This window comes from Heterodontus francisci, chromosome 26 (assembly GCF_036365525.1).
Source record: "Heterodontus francisci isolate sHetFra1 chromosome 26, sHetFra1.hap1, whole genome shotgun sequence".
In the NCBI taxonomy this organism is placed as follows: Eukaryota; Metazoa; Chordata; class Chondrichthyes; order Heterodontiformes; family Heterodontidae; genus Heterodontus; species Heterodontus francisci.
The window spans coordinates 37,935,336-37,948,435 of record NC_090396.1 but is presented as its reverse complement, the minus strand read 5'-3'; the positions used below and the strand labels follow the sequence as shown (position 1 = coordinate 37,948,435).

The 13,100-nt window shown below is 38.5% G+C and overlaps 1 protein-coding gene across 10 annotated transcripts in view; it reads right to left on the bottom strand.

Moving 5' to 3' along the window:
• arhgap44a (Rho GTPase activating protein 44a) overlaps window positions 1–13,100 on the bottom strand; it is a 479,646-nt gene that overhangs the window by 188,936 nt on the left and 277,610 nt on the right. For all 10 annotated transcript variants that reach the window (XM_068058026.1, XM_068058032.1, XM_068058028.1 and 7 more), the window contains 3 exons: window positions 8,189–8,306; window positions 4,359–4,427; window positions 350–431 (listed from right to left, as the gene is read on the bottom strand). In XM_068058026.1, coding sequence (XP_067914127.1) covers window positions 350–431; window positions 4,359–4,427; window positions 8,189–8,306 — 269 coding nt within the window. The remainder of the gene's footprint in view (window positions 1–349; window positions 432–4,358; window positions 4,428–8,188; window positions 8,307–13,100) is intronic.

Sequence of the window (13,100 nt, the reverse complement as noted above, 5' to 3'; positions counted from 1 at the left end):
TCTACCTAGTTAGTCTTCTCAGTTTTAGTCGTAGATTTTAGCATTTAATGTAGCCCCTTGCTTGCATGCTAACATAATACACCAATCTGTATTTTTTGAAATTCTGTTTGAAACTTAGCAAAGCTACTAATAAGTTCACACACATTTTTATGAAATATCACCAAGTTGCATATTAGTAAAGCTATTATAACTCCTTACTTGCAAAAGAACTGAAAACTTCACCAAAGTTATCACAGACCAGAGTACAGGCAAAACTCTGCTTCCACTGCTGTCTCAAGTATAACCTAAAATAACCCGAGAACTTTAATTAACTATCCAGAAAAGCAGGAGCACATTAAAATGCTCTTACCTTGTTGTGCTTTAATTTGAGGCAGTACACTCTGTAAAAGCACTAATGACTTCCTGTGATATTCTGCTTGCACTTCTATTAACTGGGAAAAACATGATTTACAGTCAATATTAGCACAGAAGATAATGAAACATCCTGTAGTTTCAGTTCTTCGCAACAACTGAAAACTAAAATCTGAAGTAGAGAGGAAAGAATTGGCGCAGAAATGAAATGTCAATGAACTGTGAAGATTTAGCCTTGGCTACAGTAAAGATTTTACCATGTTGACAGCAGGTCGTAAAGGGTTTAATTATGAGAGGTTGTATAAACTTTGTTCGTATTCCCTTCAGTTTAGAAGATTGAGGGGTGATCTAATCAAGATGTTTAAAATTATATAAGGATTTGATAACGTAAATACAAAAAAAATTATTTTCTCTTGTGGGGGAATCCGGAAAAGGGGGCATAAAATTAGAGCTAGGCAATTCAGTATTGTAATCACAAAGTACTTATTCATACGAGAGGTATTGAAACTCATTCCCTCAAAATGCTGTGGTTGCTGGGTCAACTGAATTCTTCAACACTGAGATGCTTAGATTTTTGTTAGGTATATTGTTAGGGATATTGAGGGATATGGAGCAAATGCAGGAAAATGGAATTGAGCTGCAGATCAGCCATGATCTAATAAATAGCAGAACAGGCTTGAGGGGCAGAATGGCCTGCTCCTGTTCCTCTGTGTATGATTTGTCTTTGAAATGTAAGACTGAAGTACAAGATGTAAATAAAAATGGAGTTCCTCTAAAAGACTGTAGTAGTTGGAAAGTATGAAAGTATAATTTGTTGATCTTACTGAACTACATACCATGAAGACTACAATACATATAAAGAGAAGAGACAAAGATACTGTAGCACTGGCTTTGTATCGCAGCTATAATAGTGGTACATCATGAAAGCCGCTGTTTTGATTTCTGAGCTTTTGCTCCAAGGGCAATTTTCTTGGAAAGAAATAGGAGGGTCACTGAATATTTTCAGATACTTCGCAGATAAATTAAAAATAATCAAACTCTGAGCTAGTGTACTAAGAATCAGGATTAGTAGTCATTGAACAATGAAATGTGGCACAATTCAAACTGAAAAAAAAACTTCCAAAAAGATAATTTCACTCCTAAAACATCAATATATGACAAATTTCAGGTCTGCACGAGGCGTTCTCATGGATCCAGCATCACTGGTGCCTTCTGCAAGTGGACCCCACCACATGCCCCCAATGATCAGGAGTTTATCCTTCCTGCCCAGTATCTAGTCATAGAATACTGTGACCCAGAGCTTGTAACAATGAAACTTCAAGCTGTGCTAGCTGGAGAGTGTAATGTCGCAAGTGCCTCAACCTGTAATTCTCCATCATCCAGAAAGCAAATAGACAAACACTGTCATCAGATGAGGCCAACTATAAATCAACAGATTGTTTTATTTTACATATATTATGTGATGAACAAAATGCTTCCAGTGAATTTTAATATATTTTGTACTGCTCCTGCAACATAGATAATAAAGCAGAGCACATTATTCCTGCTAGCCGGCTAAATACATTTTCTGACCACAAATTCCACTGAAACTAGTGAGCACTAAACTTAAGCAAGAAGGTCTCACTTTCCATCTCTGATTTTCTTACTATAAATCTGCAGTCTGTCTTGGCTGGATAGGAAGCTATGACCTGTGCCCCTCCTTCAACTCTCCCTGCCAGGGATTTATCAGTCAAATTGCCAATAAAACCTGCTATTGCATCCCCTAGGGGTGGGTACCTGGCAAGTAACCCTTGTTGGGTTTGCACGCATTAAGTCGTTCCAATATATTATACATGAATGTTTGTTGGAACGTCTTCAACAACTTCCACTGTATCAAAATAATGCAATATGTGGGAGGCACTATCCTGAACAAAAGCTTCATTTATATTCTAATCCACATTCCCAAAAGCTGCACCTTGTGCTTTCAATCGTTGTTAGCTAAATTTAGCTTAATGGCATCATCCTAATCCAAAATCCCTTGTAGGCCAAATGGTCAAATATGTCAAAATGTAACTGTAAGGTTAGGTCAAATTTGGCCGTGGATCAACTACATTCAATACAGAGGCCATAAAAATGTAATTATAGGCAGATATTTGGGCTTGCATCATGAATTCAGTCCAACGGGAATGAACAGGAAGGGTTTGGTCCAAATGAATTCTACTAATAAAAGTAAATGGGAAGTGATTTGGTACACTGGAATTCTGCTAACTTGGAATGAAGGAAAATGTTTTTGATACAATGCAATTCTATGTACTGCAAAATGAAAGTAAGTTCTGTTACATAATGATTTTATATATCACAGAGTGAAGGAAAGTGATTTGGTCCATTGGAATTCCATACTTAGGTTAGATTGAACTTACGTGGCCTTACTGAATTCATAGCAAGTACTAGCAGTAGATGCAAATGTAAGGTACACTGTGTAAATAATTACAAGCAAAATCCAAAGTCTGAATTTGTCAGAGGTTCACGGGTACAGGTGTCTATATATATATATATATATATATATATATATTCGGCAGCCCTCGCAAACAATAAGAAAGGTTGGTGTCCAAATCAATATTTTGGGCCAATCAAGACGTAGGCACCAGTTCCCAAGTACCTGAGCAATAGGAAGATAAGGGCCAGATGAATTTGTTAGAATGGTAATAGGCTTTTTTGTTACTTTGAAAGGTCTTTATAGAATCAACAGACAGATTTTACCTGTGTGCAATGACCTCTTTAAAGATTTTAAGGGAAAAGAGGCAGATGACAGGAGCTCCAACTAGAATTAACCAAAATTTACATTTATCCTTTGCCTACTCCAGAAGTAAGAAAGTAGTCAGAAAATGAAACAGAATAACATGAAGTACTGACAGATATTTATCAAGCTGTACTGATCAGAGCTCCTGCCTAGAAACGTGGGAGGTTCTCTCCCCTCCTTCACAGCAACAATGTCAGGCTTAAATAAAATCGCAAAGTGCTAACTTCCTTGGGCTATTAAATTAGTTCTGTGTATTGTGTATAACAATGAGATGATATTGGAATCTGCACATGATTAGAATGCAGTCATGTCATCAAAGGGCATTCATTATGTCAAACCACAAGAGGCTTGAGCATGATCATCTGAACTCCACGTTAAGGGTGCAGGCCTAAATTCAAGCCAGACTATTTAATATCATAAATACACATCCCACAAAGTTCACAGGGTGGTTATATTTAGTCTTGGGTACTACACTATGTGATTAATGACTACCATGAAATCACTGTAAATTTATGCAGTAAAACATTATTGCCAGGAAAAATATCCAACTGCATCTAAAGGTTTTAATACAAAGCATGATTAGCATGCAAGATAGTCAAGATAAAACCTTTGAAGTCATTTAGGGGACAAATGCTGTGATTGCAGCATTTCTTCACCTAGATTCGCCATGCCATCTTACCTTGTGATAAAATATGAATCTCGTTGTGCCTAATAAACAGAAACTATCTAATTTGTAATAATACACTAACTTCCTTTTAAATGGGTACCAAAGACACACAAAAGGCTTTCTCACAAACAGAAGACCATCTGGAACACATAGACAAAGGTGAGCTATTTGATTTGTTCTAACAGGTGTCTGATCCCCTGTACAATGTTAGCATGGAGTGCAGACCACTGTATTTCTACTGCTAACCCGGAAGTAATAATACATTGGACATTATTGACATCTCACTGAATCAAATTACCTTCAAGTGAAACTGACATTCTTCACACAGAAAAAAATGAATAAAAATAAAACATTTAAATTTGTAACAACATTTTCTCAAGTACCCAGTGTTCTGTTTGTTGGGGTAATTAGACCCCAAGCTGATCAGAGGACTTTTAAGTCAAAGGCAGCATTCCAGTCTTGTAATTCACTGAGGAGACTGATTTCAATCAGTTTTAAGCTTTAACACTTTTTTTTTTTTAATTTTTATTGCAATAATCCTTATATTTCTAGTGTACTCACTGTCTGAAAATAATTTGCATAGTCTATTTCTTTGGCCACAAAACTGTACATGTCCGCTGCCAGTTGATCCTGCATTTGACAGAAAAATGGAAATACGTTAGTGAATAACACAACAATTAAGATGTTCTAGATTAGATTTGGCTTGTTTTTAGAATGGTAGTGAATTGTACTGTGAGTCATATTTGAGAAAGTGTGGATGTGTTATTAATAATGTAGCCACCTCTTGTTTAATATGCCATATAAAGTACTGTATTCTATATGGAGTTATCAAAGGCATTTTCTTCATATCGCTGAGCTTCTATTTTAAATAGTGATCAAATGTAGATGATTTTGAGGAATATTCCCAATTGCCTGCTCAGTCTCTGCAAATGGTTTAATTTCCATAACAGGACATCACTAGGCAACAGAAAAGAGGACAGCTGACTATGCTATCATGAAAGCAATCATTCTTGGCCCTATTTATTGAACTGGTAACGGTGTAGCTAGAGTACTGCCCTGGTAACTAAAGATATTAAAAATAAGACTGCAATTTTGCAGTTCAAGTGCGAAACTATTCCCCTGTTGGCCAGGGGCTGCAAGAAATACAGAGTCTGTTACAAACTGTTGAACAGTTCATGAACTATAGTAACCGGAGCTCAGACACTGGCCTGTGCTGGTAAAAACCAGTTTGAACTAATTAATTTATGTGACAAGACAAAGGAGAGATCACAGGAATAGAGCCTTATTTGGACACGGTGTGATACCGGGGTCTTTGGGCCTGGGCCAATAAGGAGAAGATACGAACGAGGTGAGCAGGCTTAAACCAACTGGAAAGAAACAGCACAGTTTTGAAGAGATAAGAAAGAGAATAAGTATAGAGATTCTCGGGCATAGAGCCAGCGAGAAACTTCGGAGACCAACCATCGCAGAAGTGGAAGACCCTGCGTGAGCAATGCGGCGACGATGTAAAAGAGAGAGAGAACGGAACGTCTGGCCAGCGTCAGCTCTCCCCTTTTTCGGGTATTATCCTTTGTTTTCTGTGACTAGGTCAGAGGAACCTAGTGGATGTGCTTATCGATTCTAGCTAGCTTTGTATATACTGTATAACCCAGTTTGAGTTGCATGCTTATACACTTGTCTAACCAAGTGTATAAGCCTTATTCTTACATTGTACAACAACGTGAATAAAGTAAATTGATAGTTAAAGAAAGGACTGAGTTTCTTCCTCTTTGTACTAAGCCATTAACTGTAGCCGGTGGATTAGGTGGAGGGTGGCTCTCCTGTAACCCCGATATCCCAAACACCCAGCCTGAGCCTGAATTAAGAGGACTTAGTCCCACGTGACAGTCAGGATCGAGTGGGTGCAGGGAATAAAGGGGCCAAGGGGGAGTTGACTCCGCGCCACGGTTTACACCCTCTTTCTCCATTTAATGTCACCACAGGTGACCAAACGTTGGCCAGTTTCAATCATTATAATATATTTTTCCCCAAGATATTATGATGCTGAGAAGCAGTCAGAATTTGTATAATTATGTTACTATTGGATACCTGGGAATCTTGAAGAGTAACTAAAAGGAATTTTCAACACAACATATAAATCTTTATGTCTTATACAATCATGCTTTATATACTTACCTTCAGGCTGGTGAGGCGTTGCTCACCTTTGTTCTCTGAGATTTTGGGCCTTTTATAGGGTTATTCCTATCTTCTGGGAGATTACAGCTTTCACTGTGCACCAACAGGAAGGTTCTTGCAAATTCTAGCGCCTAGTGCTGTCGGAGTACAGCGAGCAGAAACAATGGAATCGTTTTGTGATTCGCAGGTAGAGAATTCAAAATGGACGAATTGACAGCTTTAGGGTATGGATATGTACCTTCAAGCATCTCTAAGAAGCATTTGATATGTAAAAGATGCAGATTCGGGGGTTCACATGAGCTTTAATGACAGTAAAAGACTCATCAACATGGCACTCCTCACAATATAAAATAAGTTCTCAGTAATCTGAAAGCTAATGAGGTTGTTTCATACTAAAGCTATTCTTTAGCACTGCTATCAGAAGTTTACGTTTTTATCTATTAATTGAATGTATTGATACAGGATAAACCAGTTAAGCTCAAAATCTAGTTACAGTGGGTTCTTGACCAAGGGTGGCTAACAGACACAAAACAGTACAGGAGCCAAACTAGACACAACACGGTACACACGAGAACCTTCAACATTTCTAACTTCTTTGCTGTTACCTCTGGATCTCGGAGGTGGCTCTTGACCACAAATGAATGAGCAACAACTTGTATTTAATTGCCATTATCTGCCTGTAAGTGAAAGAAATGTTTCTATATAGTTTGTGTTTTACTTTGGGGGCAGATTATCTGGCAGTCTCCGTTTTTTTGTTTAAGAATTGACTTTTACTGAATAGGTTATGGTAGTTTCCCTTCAATGGACAGTTGGAGCCATTGAGTTTGTCAAAGGATGTTTAATATCACAGAATCATAGAAATGGCAACACAGAGAAGGGTATTCAACTCATTTAATGTTCTTGGACTGCAATTAAATCGAACTCTAATGGTCAAAGTTCATAATATTTGCAGTTTTAGTAGCAACTGGTTTTTGAGCACTGTCTCTGTACTATATAACTGTATTCAGAGTGAGGAAGAATTACTGCAATTGATACTGTCATTACTGATTTACATGTATCCGAGATTTTAAAAATTCTATCCTTCCTACAATTTAACTTCTCACGTGGGTAAGATGGGAGAGTATTGAGAGTTTCAATGTTGATTGGTGAAAACTGTGGCAGACTCACATTTCTACTGCTTCACAGAAAGAACTTTTCCGTCTTTTGGTTTACTTTTCATTGTGAAAAGAATTACTCTAGTCCCTAATAGTAGTAATATCATAAAGATATTCATGAAGATTTACCTCAGGTGGATATACTTAGTGAAATAAGAAATGGGTTCAAAAAAGCAATTCTTCTCCAACATCATCATGTTTGCAATTGGAAGCATGATGACATCTTACCTTGGGCAAACACATTCATGTCATTGTACTGAAAGTGACTTACTGACACTGTTATAATTAGAAATGTCTTTAAAATACTCATAATTTTATTGCCTTATATACACAATTATACCTTTGTGAAACCCTCTTCCTATCAATTGGTCCCATTAGAGCTCTCTCTGATATGCAGTCATAAAACATGACTTCTTCCGGTCAAATGACACAGGCTATACAGAAAGACTTAATGGCAAAAAGATCAGAAAATACAACCCAACACTGAGCAGGAAACCTGAAATGGTAGACAATACCATATTATTGTAAAATAAATGTGAGTATGCTCAAATTTATATTATCTCAAATATTTAGATAATTGTACCACTTAGTCATACTTTGCAGTTTATGACGTCAACCGAGCCCTTCTGTTGTGCCAAAGCCCTGGGATATACTCCTCTGCTTAATTTGAATCAGATAGTTATTCCTCAAAGAAACATTTTAAACACATTAGCTAAATAATACAATAGAGGGCTTTAATGAAGTAAAGAATTTTTTCTGATTGTATTTTACCCTCATCGCTATTCAATGATCCTTGCTGGAAAGCAGATACATGTAGTTAAGTGAGCATAGGAGTGTACGCTGATGGTCTGCATTGTTGAATTGCCTACCAACACTCACTATCTCGGCTTATGCAAAGGTCCACGTGGGTGAGATTCTGGAGCACTGCCCACACCTGCGGCAATTTGTTAAATGTGAACAGTGCAGGATTTGTGCACAGTACTGAGGTTTGTTGCACTGTGGCTCAAACCCTGCACATAGTTAACAGTACAGAAATGTATAATACTCTTTAATGGCCGGTACCCTGCAGATCTCCACTCGATTCGCTGCTTCCTCCATTTCTTCCCTGAGTGCGTCAGCCTTGGCACCAGACGACTGCAGATTGCTCGACAGCCCTGATGACTTTGAAGACTGTTGCCACCTGATTGGAGGAGAGAAGGAGCTATGAGCAAAATATTTTCAATGGGCAAAATAAATGGTACACAGATGTTCAAAACTTTTTATTTCAGTTATATTGAAGTGTATAACTTGTTGATGAAAAGCTATGAAAATTGATGTTGGCTATTTTGGATTTTATGTTTCTTACTGACCTCATATATATAATGCTCCCTGATACTTCTCATTCTACACATGACATGTGTCCAAACACAATGTAATATGTTACTGACAGTCAGTCTATCTGATGTAGTTAATGCATAACAACATCTATACTAATAGATTGCAACTTAGCACTAGGTTTATTGAGGGATAACCCAGTTTACCAGTCAATATATAGGTACTTAAAATAGCATAGCATGATCAGCATTTACAAATATTCTTGAATTGTTCCCAAACAGACATGCTAATCACAGGCGACCCTTAAAGAATGCTATTTTATTCCACACTTTTGCCACAAATACTTTCCAGCAAATGTATTTCAATCCAAGTTACCTTCCTTGGCAATTGTACTCCGTTTAAATAAAATCAGTTCCTTTAGTTCAGTTCCTTGAGGAAGATTCCCATTGGTTGGATACTGAGTGACAAATGAGAGTCACCCAGTGACAATTTAACTGATATTCCCTGCCCTAATTGGTACACAGTGTGCAGAGGTCAGGAGCCTCCTGCTCCTGAGCTCGAGAATCAAATTGCAGCATGGATGCCGCATGCCCTGGAAGTGGTCTGCCACTCGTTGGTGCCGTGTGCCAGATCTCGAAGCTCTGTGTCACCAGAGCAGCAGATGTGGATGTAATTTATGACGCAGACAACCTTGCCTAATTCAATGTGAGGAAAATTTTAATTCGGGGATGAGAGGATAGTGTCCTAACTGACTGCACCATTCAATCTCCAGCTTCTGTTTTACTGGGGTGAAAAACAAGCTGACTAATGAATGTTATCATTATACTAAATACCTCGAGCTACAGTTTATATATGTTTTCCAGTCACATTTTGTGTGTTTGAAGGTGATTCATTTGATGCAGTGATAGCATGAAGAGCAGCACTGTGAATTTGATGCTACCAGTGTGTATAAATATGCAACAGCATTCCGCACACTGCAGAATAATATGTTTTTCGACAGAATAGTAGGGAATATCCCACACAGCATAAATTCAATGGTCAATTAATGCATTAAGTATATATTGTATAAAGAATCAGAGTTGGAATGGAATGCATCTAGGGGTCTTTCCCACAATACAGCTTTGGATAGCATAAGCTGCAAAAGTGAAGCTTTAACTGTTTATAAATTTCATCCAAATTTTAAGAAAACCCTCCTAACCATTTTTTAAAAGAATGATTACCCATAGATCTCCCATGGCTTTGATTACAGGTAGACAGTGAATTTTTAACTTATAAATTAACCGGCCCCATCAAAGCAGGGTGTAATGTGTATAAAACTTTCATTAAACTACTGTTCAATTCCCACCTAAAAATGGCAGCAGAAATTGACCCAATAAACCTTAAATCAAAGATCTTAAATCAGGTTTAGCTGTCCCTACTCAGTCCTGCCCTGCTTGTATGCATCAAACCCAAATGAAATGGCTACAAATATTTAAACAGCTTCCACAGTTAACAGAATGGTTCCGGTTCCATATCGTTATCTAACAAACCCATGTCTGAAAGTAAAAGTGTGGATGTTAGGCGAAAAAGTTAAGTTATGATATTCCACATAATCAGCCTGAAAGTACTCACTGCCCAGGGTGAAACATGAATAATAACTGCATGGAAGTTAAAGTGCCATTAGGGCTACCAGTCTCTGTAGCCAGACAACGAGCCAAGCCATTGTTCTGAGTATAGGAAATATAGCTATAAGAAAGTAACTTATAGCAGCTTCCCTCACAACGTAGATTGTATCTCATGCTAACTATTTCTTTCTGATCTTGAAATACTGTAACGAAGGGCCAGGTGCAAAATCTGGTTGGCCAAGGAATGTCCTATTCTTTGCAGCCAGAGAATGGGCCAGTGTGACCTGGAAAACTTAAAGCACTCCCACTCCATGTGGAGCACCGAGAATACACTCTCCATCTGATTTGATGAATCTTGATGCAAATCTACAGCTTCCATTTGGCAGAAAAATCAGCAAGATATTAAATCAGTATTACAAGTTGCATCTTCTTGTGCATAATTTTTGACCGGTGTCTCCTTTACTTATTTAAGTATATTTAGTTGACTCACTAGTTCCCTTAACATTCCCGAAAGAGGTCTCCTACGGTTAAGAGTATCCCTCAAATTAAGACTGTGCAGCAGTTAGTGTTGCAACAATGTCATTAAAGATGTGATATTTCTTTAAAGCAGCAAAAATAAAAATAGCTTTTTGGTTCTTTTAGCTGGAAATGGAAGACCATTTTAATTACTAGGTCATTAACAGATCGGCGATGGGGGGGGGGGGGGGGAGGCTGCAAGTGAAATATTTGCTATTTGTTACAAGATTTTCTATCATGTATAGCTAAAGGGAACACGACTTTGGGTTTTAACACTGAAAGAGAAAATAGCCCTATAAAAGTCATCCTTCATGGGTGTTACCGAATGGGACGAACATTGCAGTCGATGATATGGAACTGTCACTGCGGTTGTGCTTGTGCTGATAGATTGGGCCTTTTACAGCTAAAATTCAAAATCTGCAGTTATCCACACAGATGCAGCAAGCTGCCCACCCCATCCAGAAGCAGCTCATTGATGAGGCCACATGGCTGACACTCAGTTAAAGTCATTGCGTAAGGGGCGGAGTGTTGGGAGGAATTTACCAATGCAGAATGGGGGGAGTCCTGCCAGCAGCCAATATCACAGTTTAAGGGTGTGGTAGCATAGTGGTTATCCTACTGGACTAATCATCCAGAAGCTGAAAACAATCTAGAGAATCTGAGTTCAAACCCCACCATGTTTGTTGGAGAACTTGAATTACAGTTTAAAGAATCTGGAAATAAAAAGATGGTACCAGTAAAAGTGATCATGAAACTCGTAGTTGTCGCAAAAAACAATCTGGTTCACTACTGTCTTTTAGGGAAGGAAACATGCCGTCCTTACACAGTCTGACCTAAATATGACTCCAGTTCCACACCAATGTGGTTGACTCTTAACTGACCCCTAAGGACGGTGAGACAGTGGCATAGTGGTAATGTCACTGAATTGTTACAGTGCAGAAGGAGGCCATTCAGCCCATCGTGTCTGCACTGACTCTCCGAATGAGCAAATCACCTCGTGCCATTCCTTCGCCTTCTCCCCATAAATCTGCACATTCTTTCTTTTCATATAACAGTCTAATTCCCTTTTGAATGCTTCAATTGAACCTGCCTCCACCACACTCTCAAGCAGCGCATTCCAGACCTTAACCACTCGCTGGGTGAAAAGGTTTTTCCTCATGTCACTTTTGCTTCTCTAACTCATTAATTTAAATCTGTGCCCTCTCGAACTTGATCCTTTCACGAGTGAGAACAGTTTCCCCCATGTACTCTCTCCAGCCCCCTCAAATCAAATCTCCTTTCAGTCTTCCCTTCTCCAAGGAAACTAGATGAGTAATACAGAGGCCCAAGCTAATGCCCTGGGGACATGAGTTCAAATCCCACCATGGCAGCTGGTGGAATTTAAATTCAATTAATTAATAAAAACCTGGAACTGAAAATTAGTCTCAGTAATGGTGCCATGAAATCATCATTGATTGTTGTTAAAAAGCCATCTGGTTCACTAATGTCCTTTAGGGAAGGAAATATGCCATCCTTACCTGGTCTGGCCCATGTGTGACTCTTAACTGCCCTTTGAAACAGCCTAGCAAGCCACTCAGTTGTCAAGGGCAATTAGGGATGGACAACAAATGCTGGCCTTGCCAGCAACACCCACATCCCATGAAAGATTTTTTTATTAAAAAGTAGTCTAGCAAGAATTCCTCTCAAGGGCACCAAGGGATGGACAATAAATGCCAGCCTTGCCTGTTATGGCCACATCCTGAGAATTAAAAAGTTTGCACTCTCATTGACTCTACCCAATTTATTATATTGCACGAGGGAAAAAAAGAGAAAACATCTAAAAGATGTAAAATGCCAAGAAATCTTCTTCTGAAGTACAGCAAAACTCCAGAAGGTAAGTTCAACCTTATAACCAAGATTACCAAACACTGGTTCAACAGATAGTCCCATGGTCCAAGCAGTAAAGGGACCAGAGTTTTCTATAAGATATTTGAGTGGGTTTGGCAGCTAGTGCTCAGTTGGTAACCTTCTTGTCTCGGAATCAGAAGGTTGTTGGTTCAAGTTCCAATCCAGGACTTGAGAATAACAATCTAGGCTGATACTTCAATGCAGTACTCAGGGAATCCTGCACTTCTGGAGAGGCTGCCTTTTGGATGAGACGTTAAACTGAGGACCTGTCTGCCTTTTCAAGTGGGTGAAGAAGAGAAGGGGAATTATCCCAGAGTCCTGGCCAATATTTATCCTTCAATTACAAATATTGGATTACCTGTTCATTATCACATTGCTGTTTGTAAGAGCTTGCTGTGCTGCATTTCCTACATTACAACATTAAAAAGTGCTTAATTACCTGTAAAGTGCTTTGGGACATGTGGTGGTGAATAGTGCTATATAAATGCAAGTCTTTCTTTTTTCACCTTTGCTTGCATTTCTCTGTAAACCTTGAACTTGGTGCATAACCAACTGTTTTCTGAAAATTATCAGCACATTAACTACAGTCAATGGATATCTATTTCACACATCTGCTACTCTGGGAAGAAAATTCAACTCCATTATCACTTGAG